At 39.5% G+C, this 22,864-nt stretch overlaps 2 protein-coding genes across 2 annotated transcripts; both read right to left on the bottom strand.

Moving 5' to 3' along the window:
* Positions 1–6,652: 6,652 nt before the first annotated feature.
* LOC135111531 (C-type lectin BPL-like) lies at positions 6,653–8,207 on the bottom strand. Its single transcript, XM_064024938.1, has 4 exons — positions 8,056–8,207; positions 7,854–7,926; positions 7,532–7,653; positions 6,653–7,320 (listed from the first exon to the last, which is right to left on the bottom strand). The coding sequence occupies exons 1-4, from the start codon at positions 8,132–8,134 to the stop codon at positions 7,100–7,102; spliced, it is 495 nt and encodes a 164-aa protein (XP_063881008.1). The 5' UTR covers positions 8,135–8,207; the 3' UTR covers positions 6,653–7,099.
* Positions 8,208–12,192: 3,985 nt separating this feature from the next.
* On the bottom strand, positions 12,193–13,932 carry LOC135111530 (C-type lectin BiL-like). Its single transcript, XM_064024937.1, has 4 exons — positions 13,841–13,932; positions 13,530–13,596; positions 12,613–12,731; positions 12,193–12,455 (listed from the first exon to the last, which is right to left on the bottom strand). Exons 1-4 carry the CDS (start codon positions 13,899–13,901, stop codon positions 12,229–12,231), a joined length of 474 nt encoding a protein of 157 aa, XP_063881007.1. The 5' UTR covers positions 13,902–13,932; the 3' UTR covers positions 12,193–12,228.
* Positions 13,933–22,864: the final 8,932 nt, after the last annotated feature.

The raw sequence follows: 22,864 nt of genomic DNA, 5'->3' as shown, positions 1-22,864 counted from the left end.
TTGGTCGATCCTGAGGAAGGACTGAAGCGATAGGACAAGATACAGATATGATCGGAGGAGCCCAATGGAGAAGATAGGGTGACAGGAGTATTTCTAAGACGGTCAGGAATACGAGTAGGATGTTACACCTGTTGCTATAAGTCATGGAGGATAGCAAAATTAAAGCCTAGTTCGCCAAGATGGTCAGTGAAGGGAGAGGAAAGCCAAAGCTAGCGGTGAACAATTAAGTCTCCAAGAGCGGAGATCTCAAAAGGGAAGAGAATGAGAATGTGAGTTAAGTTAACCAGTCAAGAAATTTCTTATAGTCGGAGGAGTTAGGTGAGAGGTATACAAAACACAAATTTAGTTTGAGAGTGACTGTAGTCGTACCCGGATGGTGGAAAATTCGGAAGATTCAAGAGCATGGGCACGAGAGCATATATATATATGTATATATAAGTCGTTGCGCACATAAACGCGACATCCAGCTTTGGATTAAAAATGAGGCTAGAAAAAGCAAGAAGGAACAGAAAAGGAACTACTGTCAGTTGCCTCATTGTGTTTCAGTGAGGAAAATAAGATGTTTTATAGAGGGGAAGTGGTGTTCTACAGATTAAAAATTACATCTAAGACCGCAAATGTTACAGAAGTTAATGCAGAAAAAGTTGAGGGGAGTGTTAATACACTTAGGATTGATACCAGAAGAGCAGTCCGACCTGGGGACATATTTGATTCCCTCCCCAAAAGGGGACTCGGAGGCTGGTGTAGGACCTGCCATGATAATTCTGAAATTTGAGTGATGGATGTATCTGTAATTAGGTGTATGTAGTTTTGTGTGCAGGAAGAGAGTTGTCTTTAGAGAGCTTTGGATTTATGAGACACAAAGGGAAACGTTACAGTTGGGTTTAATGAAAAGTTCACAGCACCTCTTGATCCAGTGCTTAAGACCTCACTGGAAGTAGTTCTCGTTTCGGCAGGTGTCTACTACTCTTCCTGTTATTATATATATATATATATATATATATATATATATATATATATATATATATATATATATATATATATATATATATATATATAAAACCCATAAAGGGTACAGTAATAAAAAGTAAAAACGAAAAAAGGCCAACATATGTACGACGGTGGGTTACATTGTTAACTAAAAAAATAAATAAATAAATAAATAACAATAAACAGCAAAAACAATGTATGGAGCAATAGTGATATAGCTTCTTTTTTTTTTAAGGTAACAATGTGACCCACCGTCATACATTAATCGTCCTTTTCTTTTTTTTTTTTTACTTTTCACTACTGTATCCCTTATGAGTTATTATTTTTGCTATTTTTTTTTTTATGTATTTTTAATGTTGTACTAAATATAATTATATATTTTAGCCTGAAGATACCTTCTGTGAAGGTGAAACATTGCAAGTAATAAAGTGAATGATGGATTGGCTTTACCATTGTGTTTCTAAGAACATATCCCAATCTTATAGCTAGGGAGCAGTGTACTGCAGCTCTTCCTTACTCATGTTCACGGCCAACTCTACCTAGGTCAAGTGAATATACTGCTTCATATTGATGAGGTTGCGCTGAAACAGGAGATTAGCAGGCTTCACTTGAGAACGTCCCCATGGCTGCCAACAGAAGGACTCTCCTGGCATTTCCGCTAAACCAAATGTATATCACCATATTCCATTATGTTTATATAAATTCAAATCACAGAATATTTCTACCATTTCAGTATACGTAAAATGCATTACTTCTTTAGTTTTCAAGGTTTGTGTGATTTGTATGAGTACTAACTTGCACAGGACAATACTGTAAGGTACACAGGAGGAGGCAGTAGACACCTGCCGAAACGAAAATTACTCCCAGTGAGGTCTAAAGCACTGTTCAAGGGGTGCTGTGAACTTATCATTAAACCCAGCTGTGACCTCACTGAACGTTCCCCTTTGTGTCTCACAACACAAGGGGGCAGTCACAGCCTGCCCTCTAAAGACAACTCTCTTCCTCCACAGAAAACTACAAGCACCTAATAACACACACACCCTTCACTCAAAAAATTTAAAATCATCATGGCGACTCCTACACCAGCCTCGGAGTCCCCATCTGGGGAGGGGACCATAAATGTCCCCACGTCGGACTGCCTTTCTGTCAACGACCCTAAGTGTCTTGACACCCCTCTCAACTTTTTCTTCATGAACTTCTGTAACATTCGCGGTCTAAGATCTAATTTTCAATCTGTAGAACACCACCTCTCATCTTCTAAATTTCCTCACTGAAACTCAGGTGTCTGAGGCAACTGACAGAAGCCCCTTTTTTATTCCCTCCTACTTTCTCTATTCTCATTTTCGATCCAAAGCTGGATGCTGCGTTTATGTGCGCAGTGACTTAACTTGCTCTCGTGCCCACGCTCTTGAATCTTCCGAGTTTTCCACCATCTGGCAACGACTACAGAGTCACTCTCAAACTAAATTTATCTGTGCTGTATACCTCTAACCTAACTCCTCTGACTATAAGAAATTCTTTGATTACTTAACTTCCAAAGTGGAGCACATTCTGACCCTCTTCCCTTTTGCAGAGATCTCCATTCTTGGAGACTTCAATGTTCACCACCAGCTTTGGCTTTCCTCTCCCTTCACTGACCATCCTGGTGAACTAGCCTACAACTTTGCTACCCTCCATGACCTAGAGCAATTGGTGCAACACCCTACTCGTATTCCTGACCGTCTTGGAGATACGCCCAACATTCTTGACTTTTTCCTGACCTCTAATTCTTCTGCTTATGCTGTCACCCTTTCTTTTCCGTTGGGCTCCTCCGATCACAATCTCATATCTTCATCTTGTCCTATCGCTCCAATCCCTCCTCAGGATCTCCCTAAGCGAAGGTGCCTCTGGCGTTTTGCCTCTGTTAGTTGGGGGGACCTGAGGAGGTATTTTGCTGATTTTCCTTGGAATGACTACTGCTTCCGTGTCAGAGACCCGTGTTTGTGTGCTGAGCGCATAACAGAGGTGATAGTGTCTGGCATGGAGGCGTACATTCCTCACTCTTTTTCTCTACCTAAATCTTCCAAACCTAGGTTTAACACAGCTTGTTCTCGTGCTATAAATGATAGAGAGGTGGCCCACAAAAGGTACTTAAGCCTTTCATCACCAGAATCTCATGTACTTTATATTTCTGCCCGGAACCATGCCAAGTCTGTTGTCCAACTAGCCAAAAACTCCTTCATTAACAGAAAATGTCAAAACCTTTCAAGATCTAACTCCCCTCGTGATTTCTGGCATCTAGCCAGAAATATCTCCAATAACTTTGCTTCTTCTTCTTTCCCTCCTCTGTTTCAACCAGATGGCACCACTGCTATCACATCTATTTCTAAAGCTGAACTCTTCACTCAAACCTTTGTTAAAAAGTCTACCTTGGACGATTCTGGGCTTGTTCCCCCCTCTCCTCCACCCTCTGACTACTTCATGCCACCTATTAAAATTCTTCGCAATGATGTTTTCCATGCCCTCGCTGGCCTAAACCCTCGGAAGGCTTATGGACCTGATGGGGTCCCTCCTATTGTTCTCCGAAACTGTGCCTCCGTGCTTGCACCTTGCCTAGTCAATCTCCTTCACCTCTGTCTGTTAACATCTACCTTTCCTTCTTGCTGGAAGTTTGCCTACATTCAACCTGTTCCTAAAAAGGGTGACTACCGTCTTATTGCTTTAATTTCCTGCCTATCTAAAGTTTTTGAATCTATCCTCAACAGGAAGATTCTTAAACATTTATCACTTGACAACCTTCTATCTGATCGCCAGTATGGGTTCCGTCAAGGCCGCTATACTGGTGATCTTCTGGCTTTCCTTACTGAGTCTCTTTTACAGATTTTGGTGAAACTTTTGCTGTTGCCTTGGACATATCAAAAGTTTTGATAGAGTCTGGCACAAAGCTTTGATTTCCAAATTACTCTCCTACGGCTTCTATCCTTCTCTCTGTAACTTCATCTCAAGTTTCCTTTCTGACCGTTCTATTGCTGCTGTGGTAGACAGTCACTGTTCTTCTCCTAAATCTATTAACAGTGGTGTTCCTCAGGGTTCTGTCCTGTCAGCACTCTCTTATTATTCATTAATGATCTTCTAAACCAAACTTCTTGTCCTATCCAGTCCTGTGCTGATGATACCACCCTGCACTTTTCCACGTCTTTTCATAGACGTCCAACCTTTCAGGAGGTAAACATTTCATTCAGGGAAGCCACAGAACGCTTGACTTCTGATCTTCCTAAGATTTCTGATTGGGGCAGAGCAAACGTGGTATTGTTTAATGCCTCAAAAACTCAATTCCTCCATCTATCAACTCGACACAACCTTCCAGACAACTATCCCCTCTTCTTCAATGACACTCAACTGTCCCCCTCTTCTACACTGAACATCCTCGGTCTGTCCTTTACTTATAATTTGAACTGGAAACTTCACATTTCATCTCTAGCTAAAACAGCTTCTATGAAGTTAGGTGTTCTGAGACGTCCCCGCCAGTTTTCTCACCCCCCACCCCCAGCTGCTAACTCTGTACAAGGGCCTTATCCGTCCATGTATGGAGTATGCTTCACATGTCTGGGGAGGTTCCACTCATACTGCTCTTCTAGAGAGGGTGGAATCAAAAGCTTTTCGTCTCATCAACTCCTCTCCTCTAACTAACTGTCTTCAGCCTCTCTCTCACCGCCGCAATGTTGCATATCTAGCTGTCTTCTACCGCTATTTTCATGCTAGCTGCTCTTCTGATCTTGCTAACTGCATGCCTCCCCTACTTCCGCAGCCTCGCTGCACAAGACTTTCTTCTTTCTCTCACCCCTATTCTGTCCACCTCTCTAACGCAAGAGTTAACCAGTATTCTCAATCATTCAACCCTTTCTCTGGTAAACTCTGGAACTCCCTGCTTGCTTCTGTATTTCCACTTTCCTATGACTTGAATTCCTTCAAGAGGGAGGTTTCAAGACACTTATTCATCAATTTTTTACCACTACTTTGACCCTTTTATGGGACTGGCATTTCAGTGGGCATTTTTTTTTTATTAGATTTTTGTTGCCCTTGCCCAGTATCCTTCCAGCATAAAAAAAAAAAAAACTTATTTGATAACTGAGATAGTTGCTGCTGCTTTACACAGTTGTCAGGACAGATATTTGTTTTTGTGGTAAATTTCTGGAAAATGGAGCATAGGCTTGAAGACAAAATTAGTCATATTTACATCATACATAAGGCCAGTTTTGGTGCAGCTGCTTTACACAAAGAGAGATGTGTGCCTTAGCATACCGTTGAGCATTGGTTGCAGCGATGTTGAGGTACCAGTAACGATAAAATACCAGTCCACTTTTCAAGTCTAGTCAGACTGATCTCAAAAGACACTGATTATACTGGTGTGTCTACTAATACAACACGTGAACTAAAATAAATAAATAAATAAATAAATAATAAAGCAGTTTTACTGCAGCTTAATAATTCTTTCTCACTCCATGCCACACATCAATGAGGTCATTATTTGCTAAGAAATACATTCATTGACCCTGAAAGAAAAAAAAGAAAAAAATTGCCTACCATAATGTGGAATGACGAGAGCGGTTTCAGTTTGTTAAAGTTTGTCCCCCAAAAAAGATATGTCAGATACAACTCAGAATTTTCAGTGAAAGCGATAAAACTCCAAGATTCAGTTTTGGTTTGAGGAGTGTTTTCTTAATCACGACATTGAAAAGGGAGAGTTTGTGAACAGTAAGGGTGAAATAATTTTTTCATTAGTTTGTTACTAATGGAGTAGTTACAACGGGCTGGTTTTTAACCAATTTTTTTTTTTTACTTACAGTGTATTTAAGCTGATAGCATCCTATCTTGCTGAGGAGGATAAAAGCGACAATATTATATCCCTTTCTTCTAAAATTGGTTTTTAACCAATTTTTTTTTTTTACTTACAGTGTATTTAAGCTGATAGCATCCTATCTTGCTGAGGAGGATAAAAGCGACAATATTATATCCCTTTCTTCTAAAATAGGCAAAACGAGAGAGAGAGAGAGAGAGAGAGAGAGAGAGAGAGAGAGAGAGAGAGAGAGAGAGAGAGAGAGAGAGAGAGAGAGAGAGAGAGGAAAATAAAGTTGGGGACTCAAGAAAAGTGGTTGTGATGTTATACATGACGGCAAGTTATCCAATAAATAATAGATAAAAAAATATATAAACAACGGCTGAAAGACAGTAACTCACACACACACACACACACACACACACACACACACACACACACACACATAGGCAAAACAGCAGCAGCAACAATAGTAGCTGGTGGTGATAGTACTCACAGTCGTGGTGGATGGAAAGACTATCAGAAATAATTCCCTTCTAGGGTTTCGTTGTCGCTACCTGAGAGCCATGCACTTGTGTTTACCTTCCTTAGAAGGAAGGTAAACTTGTGTTTACCTTCCTTCCACCTATTTTTGGAGTTCCTCATTACAAGTTATTATAATATAGCCCCTGAAAACTTGATGAAAATCCGATTTAACACACACACACACACACACACACACACACACACACACACACACACACACACACACACACACACACACACACACACACACACAAACACACACACATGAATACACAACGTCATTCACCTATTGCAAAGATGAAGTGGTAAATAAACAATCACATAAATCATGTTTTATTTCCCACCCAAGAGCACGCAATGAACGCAATAAAATAAATGCATCATGGGCCCACGAAACAACTCTGTAAGGTGCATCACAGATGTTCATCACCCCCAAGTCGCCACACGTGTGGCGACAGGCTCATCGCATTTCCTCGATAACAATTCTTCCGTCATCTTTCATGATTAGAATTATGTATCTATTTATTTATTTATTTTTTTTTTTTCACAAGAGCAATAAAAGTAATACGTAAGTATTCTATGTTCAGAAGCATCAAGCCTAACATCAATGCGTAGACCCTATCTTGGTGTGGTCAGGTCTCCATTTATAATTTGTCTTACTTTATGTTGTATTTTGTTTTCGTATGCATCCTGAGATTTTCACTTTTTTTTTCATTTTCGTCTAACAGGAGCAACAACATCGTCATCTCATTTCGTCGCCCCCACTACTTAACTCTGATACTGGCAAATATAGCCGTATTTCCTGTCCTTGTGTCCATCTGCGAAGAAGCCATTATGAGCGAATACAAGGAAGTTTTCCTGAGGGCCTCCGTCAGGTTGAAGCGGGTGCCAGAATGGAATTCCTACTGGTACAAGCTCATCATTTTCCCACCGCCATTCACCCTCTTTTACGGAGTCGGATCCTCCCAGCCAAAGGTCTGCGTTTAAACCTGGAATATAGAACAGGTATATGAAATATATATATATATATATATATATATATATATATATATATATATATATATATATATATATATATATATATATATATATATATATATATATATATATATATATAATATAAAACTGGAATATCGAACAGTTGACCTCAACAACATACTGGAATAATCATAAGACTGGTCAACCCTAATTTATACTCACGCAGTTGATAACGGACGTAAGAGAACAAGCTGGATAATAGTGAACAGTCATTAATGCGGGCTAAGTGTGGGGAACCAGTGTCAAAATTTTCTGTAGATTTACAGGCATCTCTTGCTTCTTCCCTGGAACAACATAACAGAGGGATACATTAAGACTACAATAATAAATAAATAAATGAAAGATGGCACGCAACCAACAAGTTCTGGAAACCATCAGATTACGAATAAATATTTTTCTTTTTCTTTCTCTGTAAGAAAAGATCAGTTAGGAATCATTGGAAATTACGTCAATGGGAATCAGAAATTAGTCACCGATTCCTCACCATGTCTTAATCTCCTCGAAGACTTTAATGCAGGTGGTGCCACCGATGAGGACGAATCCGCCATTACAAGAAACTGAAACAAGTCAAGACGTACCGATAAGCAACAAGGATACTTACTGTTGTAATTGGGATGAGTAAATTATTCACATTTCTTCAGGCACGTTAAGTGTTTGGTTAATTGACAGCGAAGTGATGTGTGTACCTTTCGTGGCAGAAGTAGCGGTCATGAGGGCTGCTACCCACACCACCACCAGAAATGTTATCATCTTCCTGTCTTCCATCTGACTGGCTCACGGAGCTTTTCCCCTAACGCATATATACTAGGCTGAGCTTTCTCTCATGCTCACCGTATGGCTCTACTACTTACCTTGTTCTGGCATTCTGCTAATATTCTGTCTCCGTCACTGAAACAATGTGATGCTAATCATGCTTACAAAACTAGCCCTGACTGTAAAACATATAATGATTCAACCACTGATTTTAAACTGTGTTTCATGGATAATTTATATAGAATTATTTATTTAGCCAATATTGTATCACAATTACTCAGTATAAAAAGTGACATGAAAGATGACGGTGGTGGATGGCGTGTGGGACGTGGTGTCCGTGCTGTGGACACCACTGGGTGTTTCCAGTGAAACACTGTAGGTGTTTCACTGGAAACAGAGAGATCTTTCTGTGGTTTTATAAATGTACAAAATAAAAATACATAAATAAACAAATAAATAAATAAATAAAAACCTAAGTCTAGCTTGTGTAAAAGAAGCTTAATTTTGGCTCACACAGGGAATTACTAATTAAATGAAAATAAATCCATAAATTCTTTCTAGAATAAAAACACACATTTGCAAATAAAGTAGTTTAATTTCTGAAGTAGCTCCTACTTCAAAGCGAACACAAGTGCAAGCAGGCCAGACCAGTTTTCCACATTTATGATAATGTTACATATTTGAACATATGCTGCGCACAGAAGCATAATTATTTGTTGCTCAAATGTAGTATTACTAGGACCTGGATGCAGTACGAGCTACGCTCTCAACGTTTCATGCATATTCTCTTACTCAGTTATTTTTCATTTATTTATTTATTTTTTTTTATTATTGTGATCACTCCATAGCAATTACTTTTACTGGCTGTTTCCATGAAGGGAATTGTATTTCATTTCACCATTCTTGTATTTCGTCCTTCTCTGTTTGTTCTTGTGCTCATTTAACTTTTCTAATCCTCTTTGAATGCACGATCAGATCTGTATGTATTATTTTTTCCCTCTTTCTTTTTTTTATTTTTTACTTATCGTTATTAAGGTTCATCCTTTTCCTCCTTTCTAATAATAGCAAATTTATTTATTTATTTTTTTCTTACTTTCCCTAAACCGTTAGACTTATTACGCGTGTGACCATTTTTGTTGTACATTGTTTTATTTTTATCTTTCTTGTCTTTAGTGTGCGAATCATGCATATGCTGCTCTCTCTCTCTCCCTCTCTCTCTCTCTCTCTCTCTCTCTCTCTCTCTCTCTCTCTCTCTCTCTCTCTCTCTCTCTCTCTCTCTCTCTCTATATATATATATATGTTTGTTTGTGTGTGTGTGTGTGTGGGTGTGTGTGTGTGTGTGTGTGTGTATTGCCAATACCTTTATGGGGGATAAGGCTAGCAGAAACACTCAAAGCAATAACTTCCTGGAGGGTAGCGTTGTATATTTAACATTGGGTGAGAGGTAGGACGGTAACGGGCACTGAAGTTTATCAAATTCTGTTATCGTACTTGTGTCATAGCCATTCTATCATGTATCCTATGTGGGAACATCGACAGCTGAACTCAAGGTGAAGCGACGAGGCGTTGAGACTACCCACATCTGTTGACTTATCTCAGACAACATAATATGCAAAAATTCCTATCTTCATTTTCGCCCGTTTGTTGTTTATCTTGTTCTGGCTCCCACGTAGTTTTCATTAACTTCAAAGTATATGTTTATTTCCTAAATATGTTCTTCTGCCTCACCATTCTTTCTGCTAACAGTTGTGAGGTGTCTTAAATATATAGGTACAGTATCTCTAATGCTGAACTTCCCGCAAACCTTTACTAAAAACTCAAGACTTGTTCCCCCCCTCTCCTCCATCCTCTGACTACTTCATCCTACCTATTAAAATTCTTCGCAATGACGTTTTCCATGTCCTCGTTGGCCTAAACCCTAGGAAGACTTATGGACCTGATGGGGGTCCCTCCTATTGTTCTTCGAAAATGCACCTCCGTGCTTGCACCTTGCCTAGTCAAACTCTTTCCACTCTCTGTCAACATCTACCTTTCCTACATGTTGAAAGTTTAGCTACATTCAGTCTGTTCCTAAAAAGGGTAACCGTTCCAATCCCTCGAATTACCATCATATAGCTAGACAGGGTGGGATCAAAAGCTTTTCGTCTTATCAACTCCTCTCCTCTAACTGACTATCTTCAGCTTCTTTCTCATCGCTACAATGTTGTACCTCTTGCTATCTTCTACCGCTATTTTCATGCTAACTGTTCTTCTGATCTTGTTAACTGCATGCCTCCCTTCATCCTGCGGCCTTACTGCAGAAGATTTTCTTCTTTCTCTCACCCCTACTGTGTCCACCTTTCTAACGCAAGAGTTAACCAGTATTCTTAATCATTCATCCCTTTCTCTGGTAAACTCAGGAATTCTCTGCCTGTTTCTATATTTCCACCTTCCTGTGACTTGAATTCCTTTACTAGGGTCGTTTGAAGACTCTCATCCTTTAGCTTTTGACTACCGCTTTGAACCCTATTCGGGAACCGGCATCTCAGTGGGATATTTTTTTCATTGGATTTTTGTTGCCTTGGCAGGTATCTTTCCTACATAACAGAAAAAAAAAGTGTGACCACACGCGTTTCGGGGGCCGAGGGATCTTCAGGCGCACGGACTGAAATTCTGGCCCTAATCCTAGGGTAGGAAGAGCATCCACTCGGGGAAATGGTTCTCAAATGCCAAATCCAAAATCCTTCATTAGGAGTGATCGTCCTATGCATGATAGACTAAGAATATCGATCGTAAAACCGGAAAGAAAAATAAAAAATCTCAGCAAAATCTTGTTTTCGCATATCGTTAAGTAACTATCTGTCATCAAAGCTTTGTAAGAAGAAAAATAAATAACTTTAGATATATCAATTATCAAAGTATGAGTTCATGTACATGCAGTATAATGGCACGTGCGAACTGTTAAGAAATAAACAACGGAAAAAAATGTAAATAAATTATTTACGATATTATGTAATTGTGCAAACGTTAAAGCTGTTATATATATATATATATATATATATATATATATATATATATATATATATATATATATATATATATATATATATATATATATATATATATATATATATACCGTTATAAAAGAAAAACAAGACAAGATCCAAACATTTCATTATCAGAACCGTACATGGATTCTAGCCGGTTATTACTCCTGGCTGACGGATGGAAAATTTCCCAAGATAAATAAGATAATCAGCAACAGTAATCTGTATGTTACATATATAATTGGCCACTACTGTAACTGTAGGAGATACTTTGCTAAGAAAGAGCGTTAGTGAGTATAACCTACAATGCCATTTTTCTTGTAAACTCCGTCGCAAACTACCCGACGCGATGAGGCACTGCCCCGTAGTCTTTCACGTCCCATGATCAGGTTGCCATTTTGCACACGAAGGAGAACGGTATGCGCGCGTATTCTCGCACTTTTATGTCACCTCAGGATAATTACACTTCTAATTTTTTTCTGTGGTGACGTACCATAGGGGAACATTTGAATCAGTATGATGTGCCCTGATTTTCAAGATGAGCTAATTCAGCCACCGTTCTGACTTAAAATTATTTAATGTTTCATACTAATAATTTAAATGATTAATTAATTTATTTATTTAATTTGATTCACCTTCCACATGTGCAAGAAATACCATCGATAAAAAATACTAACATTAGGCAATAATGTACAAAAAATAATAAAATTTATTTGGACATTATGATTATGTATTATAGCCATATATTATATTACAGATGTTTCATGTACTGTGCCCCAGCACTAATGGGTGAAAAGATGGGTGAGGGGAAGGAGAGGAATAGCATTAAAGGTTCAAACGAACATTAAAGCATCAACGAGAACGAGGTGATATTTTGTTGCCATGTGTGATGTAAATAAAGAGAGTGGACAATTTTTTTTTTCCCCTATTGGTTGATGCTTTACTTCTATTACATACAATATCCTAAATCTGACAAAGAAACGAAATCACAAAGGATGATTCCTAATCCTATTAGCTGATTTTAGAGTGCAATAAGACCCACAATCAACGTCATTCCTTTAATTTGAATCATGAGGCCACCTACAACAGCTGACATATGAATTTTTGCTTAATATGTGCTTCTTCATCAGCGAAGTAACCGGTCTTGGAAAGAGAGAGACCTGTCTCTTGTGTAGATGGAAAGTCGGGCTGACCCGGAAACCAGAAGGGCACGCCCATCGGCACCAATTCTCCAGTCGAGTCCCACCTAAAGGCACCTGAAGGATCCATGGTGGTGGTCCCGCCAAGCCAGTAGTCGACAATTGGATCTGTCGTCCGCGTAGTGAAAAACAACATTAAAAAATAAATCTTACAATATTGACAACTCTTGTTTGCTAAAAGTTATTTTGTCATTTGAAACAATATTGCGTATACATGCTTAGGATGATTAAAGTTGAAATGAATGAGACAAAGCATATTACTTACATCCACCTTTAATGAACTCCCAGAGTGAATGAAGCTGGCTGCACGTTTCCACTCGTGCCAACGCCGCCTTCATACCATTTGAATGGACTAGATTTCTGCAGTGATCCATGGCATCGTACCTGTCATTTATTCCTTGTTAATATTTACCGCGGTGCTATATTTTCTTTGTAATTTTTCACTTTCTTTTCTTAGAATAAAACAACAACAACATCACAACGGTAATAACAGCAATAACAGCAACGGCAATAGCAAGAGCAACAATAAAAAATAATGAAAACAACAAAAACGAAAACAACAACTATTACTATGTTTAATTTTTCATTTTATAATTATCAGTGTACAACGTAGGACGGAGGTGAGGAATAGCAATAGAGATTATATAGCTTCTAAGCTTCTAATTTTACATCCCTTGGAGACATATAGGTTAAGAAAGGACTTGATAGAGGTCTTTAAGTAGTCTAGGGGATATAAGAAAGGAGACATAAACAAAACTCTCAGGATCAGTAAACAGGATACAATAAGACATAATAATAGAGAGTTCAATCTAGAAAAATTAGATTTTAGAAAAAGATAAGAAGGAATTGGTTCTCAAATGGAGTGGACTCAGTAATCACGTTGTTAGTGATAAGTCACGAGTGAGCTTTACAAGAAGGTTCGACAAATATGTTATGAATAGAGATGATAGATGGAAACTGGTAGGTATGTTTCATACATGAATTGTCACGTGTAGGCCTGATGGCTTCTTGCAGCTTCCGTTATTTTCTTATGTTCTTATGTTCTTAACAACAATAACACACACACACACAAACTGCTCGCCAGCTTCAAAATAACATACGTTGCCTGTCACCAGGCAGCCTTAAATCCACGCTCCGCTCAGAGGAAGTACACAATGTTTACACTATACTCTATGCACTTACCACCCAAGAAGTTCATCGGGAATCTTGTAGCAAGCAGATCCCACCAGAGAAAAGCCATCTCCGCAGTCTGTTGGAAGAGATGACAGGTGATAAAAGGAAGAAGCAACTCTAAAGCAGAGCCAAACAGGAGGTAGAGGAGGATAAGAGAGACAAGTAGAGTAGTAATTCATGGAAGGCGTGAGGAGGCAGAAAACAGTCAAGAAAGGGAAGATGCCACTGAAAAAAAATAAATAAATAAATAAAATAAAAAACAGATGAATTCTAGGATCTCTCTCACACACACACACACACACACACACACACATCATCACCATCATTCTGGGCAGCCGCCACGGAGAGCAGAGTCAGAATCAACACTATCACAACCTTCATGGTGCCAGAGTCACTGGTGACAGGTGCTCAGAACCCCCACTTATATACGGGCCACGCACGCCGCGAGGGAGGACTACTATAAAGCATCATGTAAGCCATTTAAAAGTAGTATTTACATTGGCTATTTAATAATTATTAGAATATCTCCGATAAATAACATATGTTTTACTGATACAATAAGAACAATAAGAGAGCCCCATCACAAAGGAATAGGTGAATACTGAAGCCAACTCATTAGTGTCCAGATTAGTGATGTATCGGATATCTGCATCCGCGAGACATCAGTAGTGAAAATACTATCCGCATTACTAACCACATCCGCGTTTTAATATAATAAAAGATACGCAACCGCATTTTCATATAACAAAAGCTCCGCCTCCGTCTCCGACTCCGAATCGAAGAAACGCGGAGGTTACGGATCTGTCTGTGCGCGTGTGTGTGTGTGTGTGTGTGTGTGTGTGTGTGTGTGTGTGAAAATGAGAGAGAGAGAGAGAGAGAGAGAGAGAGAGAGAGAGAGAGAGAGAGAGAGAGAGAGAGAGAGAGTCTGTGATAGACATGAGCGTGTGAGGTGAATTAGTTTAAGTTGAGAGTTAAAAGAGTTGAGAGACTTATGGAGTGAGAATGCGTGAGTGAGTCAGTCTGAAGGAGAAAACAAAATTTACTTAAAGATTAAATGTGAGCATGAGAGGGACTGAGAATGGTAATGGGATAGAGAACGCAAACATAACTGAGTGTGAAAGTTATCGAATGATGAAATGTAAGAGTGAATAAAAAAAGTTCTAAAGATTGATAAGTAGAATGAGACTGACTGAGAAGGAGAATGAAATTATTCGAGAGGGTGAGATTGAGTGAGGAATGATGGAGAGTAAATATTCTGGCAGTGATAGCCAAGGTGCATGGTGCACCCATAATACATGATTTTTTTTCAAAGGATACTCGGAAGTAATGGGGTACATGGAGGGGCATATGACATGGATATAAGAGTCCACAGTAGGAAAAGATGTTTTAGGAAGAAAATTGTCACATAAGAAATTAATTTAAACTTCAATCAAAATACTACAACTTATGTAATGTATTAGTATACACTATTACACTGTGCTAGGGGGTTGCGCTAGCACATATAGTAATGACCAAATCCAGGGATAACAGCAAACACTGTGTCAAATATCTCCTAGTATAATAACAAACTGCCAAGTACAGGGTAAACCTTTATAACCCAGAGGCCAGCCGCTGACTACACAGAGCGCGTGACGCTTCTTATGGAGTGATCGAAAACAAAAGGGGGAGGCGTCGTACATACAAATTAAATACATAAATGATAAATAATGGTAATGATTATAATAGCAAAAAAAAGAAAATGAAATTATAATATATACATGGACATCCCATCATATAGCTCGGCCACACCTATGCTGCGACCTTACAGCGAATACATAAAAAAAAAATAAATAAATAAAAAAAAGTGGCACAAGCACATCAAATAGAAAATATAGATATATGAATATGGAGTGTGCTTATCTGTGTAAGGGACACAAAATAATAAATCAAGGTAAAAACAAATATACAAAGCCACACACACAAAAAAAAAAAAAAAAAAATGCAGGGAAAATACCATAAGGCACAAGAACAATAATAAGGAAAATCTGAAATATGTGTACATATTAGGAACAAATGTGTAAGTGTGCGTAATGGAAAAAGGCATACAAAAGTACGACAATGACATAATAGCAAGAAAGTAGAATAAACAAAATTTCAGAAAATATCACAAAATGCAATAATAATAAGAATAATAATAAAAATTACATGGATATGGATATATAGTTTACTTATCTTTCAGTCACACGAGATGATACAATACAAGGACATAATAATCATATAAACACACTGCAAGACAGCATAAAAACAATAATCAATTTCATCCTAACATGAGGCAGAAAAATAGTAATTCCTCCCGGGGGCACAACAAAATAGACAAACCCCTGGGACAGCAAAGAGAGAGAGAGAGAGAGAGAGAGAGAGAGAGAGAGAGAGAGAGAGAGAGAGAGAGAGAGAGAGAGAAGTACATGACAAATATGAAATGGGATCCCCCTAACAAAAACTACATAGCCCTACTACGGAGATAATAGGAATGTGTAGGGACAGGATGAACAGAAGTATGAGAGACAGGTGAGACTGAGGCACTAGAGAAGCAGAAGACGAGGTGGGGACCCGAGCCTTCTTCAACATGTCAACATGGTCTTCTTAAGATTTGGATCAATTTATTTATTTATTTTTTATTTATCTATTTATTTATTTACTTTTTTTTCTAATACCAGAAAGGCTCACCGTAATGAGAAAAGGGCCTGAAGATTTAGGCTCTAATTTAGACTGACACAGAGGTGAGGTCTTAAAGACAGTGTCACCAATACCAAGCCGTACAGACGTGACTATACTGTGCTGCCGACTAATCATCTCCGCGCGTGAAGCCTGTAGTCTTTCTCGCACAGACGCATGGACATTCTGAAACATGCGGATATGAGAATGAGCATGGTCATCAGCGAAATACACTGGCACACGTGGGGCTACTAGTATGTCATAAGGGAGACGTTTCTCTTCGCCAAACACAGTATAGTGAGGAGTCTTTCCCGTAGCCGAATTCACAGATCCGTTAGTGAAGCAGCTACATGCGGAAGCCAATCTTCTCATGACTCATCAAGTTTACATGCAATATGCCGAAGGATCTCCAAAATTTTTCTATTAGTCCGTTCCACAAGTCCATTAAAAGCTGGATGGTGAGTAGTAATAAAGCAGTGGGAAATTATGTATTACTGTACCTCCCTCTTAAACTCTGACCCATTATCTGAAAGCAAAACTGAAGGTGTAGTGAATGGACAAAGGAGGTGGGACACTAAAACATGGGTTACAACTGTGGCAGATTTGTTGGGCAAAGGTGCAAAAATAGCAAAGCGACTGAAATGATCAACACAGACTAGAATATAAGAAGATCCTTGGTGACTGTGAGGTAATTGCAGAAGCTCTATAGCAACAGTATCAAAAAGACCAGCAGGAGTTGAATATTCAAGCACAGGAGCTGTGTGAGTGATACCTTAGTTTTGTGCACAAGAAAGACATTGCGCTACATGATTTGTGATGTCAAGGCTCATCGTAGGCCAGTAATAACGCTTATGAGCCATTGTTAAGGAATTGTCACGTCCTGGATGACCAGACAGGGGAACATCATGAATGAGCTGAAGCAAAGATGGAATTAAAGAAGTGGGGATGACTAGTTGCGTCATTGTTTGCTCATGAACTGACACAGTACAACATAATATACCATCAAAAAGGGAAAACTGAGACACAGATACATGCAACTTAGGTAAAACAGATTCTTCTCCCGATTCTAAGGCATATACCACAGCAGACCATAAAGGGTCTTGACGCTGGGCAGCAAAAAAAGTTCCTCTCGTGAGAAATTAATAATTTCTGACACAGAAGCGACAGCAACATTTCGAGAGACAGCATCTGCAATCACATTTGCTTTACCTGGCAAATACCTGATCGTCGGGTTAAATTCATCGACTATGACAAACCATCTGACGAAACGACCTGATAAATTTTTACCCTTGAAAAGAAGAAGCAAGGCAGCATGATCAGTAAAAATAGTCAACTGGTAGCCATAGATGATGTCACGAAAATGATGTAAAGCCCATACCAGTACCAGAGCCTCTAGATGAGTAACTGAATAACGAGATTCAGCACCATCCAGGGTACGGCTGGCATACATAATGATCTGAGGACTAGAACTCTCAGTCTGCTGCATTAGAACAGCGTCTATTCCTAAAGCACTTGCATCGGTGAAGATACAAGTTTCAAGAGGGAGGTTTCAAGACACTTATCCTTCAATTTTTTGTTACTGCTTTGGACCCTTTTTTATGGAACTGGCAATTCAGTGGGCATTTTTTTTTTTCGGATTTTTGTTGCCCTTGGTCAGTGTCCCTCCTACATAAAAAAAAAAAAAAAGACTGTAATCTGGAAAGGCAAAGACTGGAGCATGAATGAGTGCATGTTTGAGTCGGTCAAAGATAGTTTGGTGGTCGTCATGCCATACGAAAGAGACATCCTTTTTGAGAAGAAGCATGAGAGGAGACGCAATGGATGCAAAGTCTCTGATGAATGCACGGTAATAACCCGGAAGACCGAGGAAAGAACGCACGTGGTTTACTGACTTCGGGATAGGAAAATCTTGAACTGCTCGAATTTTAGCATAAGTAGTGTGAATGCCATCCTTGTCAACTAGATGACCTAACAACTAAATGCATGAGTGAAGGAATTTACACTTACGCAGGTTAGGTTTAAGACCTGCTTCTTGATTTTTTTCGCAAAACAAGTTCAAGTTTGTCAAAGTGAGACTCAAGATCACGAGACACCAGGATCAAATCATCAAGGTATACAAACAAAGCATCACCAAAGAGACCTTAAAAAAGACTATTAACAAGTCGCTGGCAAGTCTGGGGCGAATTATGTAAACTCATTAGGGCACGGAGCTACTCATAATGACCTGATGGCGTAGAGAAGGCAGTAATCTTACAGCCACTAATTACTCCCTACGAGGACTGTAGCAATGGATCAGAGGGTGCATTGAACTCATTAATAACCAAGCTGTGATCTTACTAACAGGTTCCCATTGTGTCTCACAACACAAGGGGGCAGTCACAGCCTGCCCTCTAAAGACAACTCTCCTCCTTCACACAAAGCTTCATGCACCTAATTACACACACACCCTTCACTCAAAACTAAATCAAATACGACGATTCCTACACCAGCTTTGGAGTTCCCGTCTGGGGAAGGGGCCATAAATGTCCCCAGGTCGGAGCTCATACACCTAAATAAACACACACCCTATAGTCAAAACTAAATCAAATACGGCGACTCCTACACCAGTCTTGGAGTTCTTGTCTGGGGAAGGGACCACAAATGTCCCCAGGTCGGACTGCTCTTCTAGTATCGACCCTAAATGTCTTGACGTCAACCCACCCCCTCAACTTTTTCTTCATTAACTTCTGCACGATTCGTGGCCTTAGATCTAATTTCTAGTCTGTAGAACACCATCTCTCCTCTACAAAATCTCATCTTCTTTTCCTCACCAAAACACAGGTGTCCGAGGTAATCCTCAGGTCAGTAATCCTCTTTCTGTTCCCCCATAGTTTCTCTATCCTCATTTTCAATCCAAAGCTGGATGCTGCGTTAATGTGCGCAACAACTCAACTTGCTCTCGTGGCCATGCTCTTCAATCTTCCGAATTTCCCATCTGGCTACGACTAAAGAGTCACTCTGAAACAAAATTGATTTGTGTTGTATATCTCTCACCTAACTCCTCTGACTATAAAAAAAATATTTGAATACTTAACTTCCAAAGTGGAGCAGATTCTAACTCTTTTCTTTTGCAGTGATCTCCATTCTTGGAGACTTCAATGTTCACCACCAGCTTTGGCTTTCATGTTCCTTTACTGACCACCCTGGTGAATTAGCCTTTAACTTCGCTATCCTCTACGATCTACACTAACTGGTGCAACATCCTACTCGTATTCCTGACCTTTTTGGCGATAGCCCAACATTCTTGATCTTTTCCTAACCTCTAATCCTTCTAATTATGCTGTTACCCTATCTTCTTCGTTGGGCTTCTCCGATCACAACCTCGTATCTGTATGTTGTCCTATCGCTCCAATTCCTCCTCAGTATCCCCCAAAGTGGAGGTGATTGTCGTTTTGTCTCTGCTTACTAAGGGAACCCGAGGAGGTATTATTCTGATTTTCCTTGAAATGACTTCTGCTTTCGTGTCAGAGACCCGTGTTATGCTGAATGCATAACAGAGGTGATAGTGGCATGGAGACGCACATTCCTCACTCTCTCTCGACCTAAACCTTCTAAACCTTGGTTCAGCAAAGACTTTCTCGTGCTATACATGATAGAGGTGGCCCACAAAAGGTACTTGAACCTTCCATCACCTGAATTTCATGCACTTTATATTTCTGCCTGGAATCATACCAAGTCTGCTCTCCAATTAGCCAAAACCTTTCAAGATCCAACTCCACTTATGAATTCTGGCACCTAGACAAAACATCCCCAGTAACTTTCCTTTTTCATTTTTTTCATATCAACCTGATGTTACCACTTCCATCTCATCTATTTCTAAACCTGAACTCTTCTCTCAAACCTTTCGTTAAAACCCTATATTGGATGATTCAGGGCTTGTTCCTCCCTCTCTTTCACCCTCCGACTCCTTTGTGCTACAATCAGATCCTTCACAGTGATGTTTTCCATGTCCTCGCTGGCCTTAACCCTTGGAAGACATAGACCTGATGGGATCCTTCCTATTGTTTTCCGAAACTGTACCTCTTTGCTTGCACCTTGCCTAGTCAAAATCTTCCAACTCTACCAACATCTACCTTTCCTTCTTGCTGGAAGTTTGCCTACATTCATCCTGTTCCTAAAAAGGGTGGTCGCTCTAATCTCACAAACTAGCGTCATATTGCTTTAATGTCTTGCCTCTCTAAAGTTTTTGAATCTATGCTTGACAGGAAAATTCTTAACCATCTATCACTTTACAATCTTATATCTGATTGTCAGTATGGATTCTGCCGAGTCCGCTCTACTGAGGAGTCTTGGTCATTTTGGCCAAGACTTGGAGATTTTGGTAAAACATTTGCTGTTGGCTTAGACCTATCAAAAGCTTCTGATTGAGTGTGGCACAAAGCTTTGATTTCCAAGCAACTCTCTTATGGCTTTTATCCTTCTCTCTGTAACTTCATCTCAAGTTTCCTTTATGACCGTTCTATTGCTGCAATGGTAAACGGCCACTGTTCTTCTCCTAAGTCTATTAACAGTGGTGTTCCTCAGTGTTCTGCCCTGTCACCCACTCTCTTTCTAGTATTCATCAATTATCTAAATCAAACTTCTTTTCCTATCCACACTGTACTTTTCCACGTCTTTTCGTAGACGTTTAACTCTTCAGAAAGTAAACGTTTCATGCAGGGAAGCCAAAGAATGCCTAACTTCTGATGTCTCTAAAATTTTTCATTGGGGTTGAGCAAACTTAGTATTGTTCACTGCCTCAGAAACTCTGTTCTTCCATCTATCAACTTGCACATCCTTCTAGATAACTATCCCCTCTCATTCAATGACACTCAACTATCCCCCCTCTCCTACATTGAACATCATCGGTTTGGCCTTTACTACATCGCTAAAACAGCTTCTGTGAAGTTAAGGATTCCGAGTCGTTTTCGCCAGTTTTTTCTCACCTCCCCCCTCCCTCCAAAGCTGCTAACTCTGTACAGGGATCCTATCCGTCTATGTATGGAGTATGCTTCATATGTACTGGGGGGGTTCCACTCATACCACTATTTTAGACAGGGTGGAATCAAAAGCCTTACGTCTTATCAACTGACTGTCTTCAGCCTCTTTTTCATCACCGCAATGTTACACCTCTTGCTATCTTCTACTGCTATTTTCACACTAACTGCTTTTCTGATCTTGCATGTCTCCCCTCCTCACGCGGCCTTGCTGCACAAGACTTTCTTCTTCCTCTCATCCCTATTCTGTTCACCTCTCTAATGCAAGAGTTAATCAGTACTCTCAATCATTCATCTCTTTCTCTGGTAAACTGTGGAATTCCTTGCCTCCTTCTGCATTTCCTCCTTCCTATGACGAAGTCTTTCCAGTGGGAGGTTTCAAGACACTAATTTTTTTTCAATTTTCGATGATTCTCTTGCCATCTCTCTTGGGACTGGCACCTCAGTGGGATTTTTTTCCCTTTTTTGTTGCCATTGTCCTTTGACCTCTTACATAAAAAAGTAACAAAAATCACAAGGAAGTTAGATCTTGAAAGATTTCTACACTTTCCATTAATGAAGGGTTTTTTTTTTAAGTAGTTGGAGAAAAGACCTGGTATGAATCACATCAGGAATCAAACATTTCATGCAGGGAAGCCACAGAACCCTTGACTTCTAATCTAAACTCAATTCTTCCATATATCAACTCGACACAACCTTCCAAATAACTATCCCCTCTTCTTCAGTGACACTCAACCGTTCCCCTCTTCTGCATTGAACATCTTCGGTCTGTCCTTTACTAATAATCTAAACTTGAAACTTCACATCTCATCTGTAGATAAAACTGCTTCTATGACATTCTGAGTTTTTTCCGTTCCCCTGACTGCTAACTCTGTACAGCGGCTTTATATGTTCCTGTATGGTATACACTTCACATGAATGGAGAGGTTCCACTTGTACCGTTCTTTTAGACAGTGCGGAACCAAAAGCATTTCGCCTTACCAGTTCCTCTCGTCTGACTGCCTTCAGCCTCTTTTTAATCGCCGCAATGTTGCATCTCTTACTATCTTTTACCTATTTCACGCTGACTGTTCTTCTGATCTTGCTAACTACATTCTTCCTCTCCTCCGGCGGGCTAGCTGCACACAACTTTCTATTACTTTTACCCTAATTTTGTTCACTTCTCCAATACTAGAGTAAATCAGTATTCATTCATTCCCTTTCCTGGTAAACTGCGGAACTTTCTCGCCCCAAAAGGGAAGTTTTTCGATTATCCTTTTGACCCTTCTCTGGATACCGGCACTAGAGTGTACTTTTTTTTTTTCAACGTTGGCCAATGTTCCTCTTACATACAAAGAAAAGCGAGGAAGACACACAACGAAACACGATCGATTTTAAGGCCTGGATCAGTGAGATCAGCGTAATATATCTGGGTCAGTGGGGTTAGTGCCTTGGATACAAAATGAACAACGCCAGATGTACTAGTATCCCCTCACTTGAAATTAATACATTAAAATATATCACTTCACTTTTCGCTTATGAATTGCATTTCCTTGTACACTACATATATTCACTTAATTTTTTACTTTTAATATGTTCCATCCTACCACAAATTTGTTATTATTATCAATATTTTAATCTACCATATTAGTGGCT

Source organism: Scylla paramamosain, chromosome 22 (assembly GCF_035594125.1).
Source record: "Scylla paramamosain isolate STU-SP2022 chromosome 22, ASM3559412v1, whole genome shotgun sequence".
Lineage (NCBI taxonomy): Eukaryota > Metazoa > Arthropoda > Malacostraca > Decapoda > Portunidae > Scylla > Scylla paramamosain.
The sequence above is the reverse complement of the archived record's forward strand: the minus strand, read 5'-3'. Positions and strand labels throughout refer to the sequence as shown.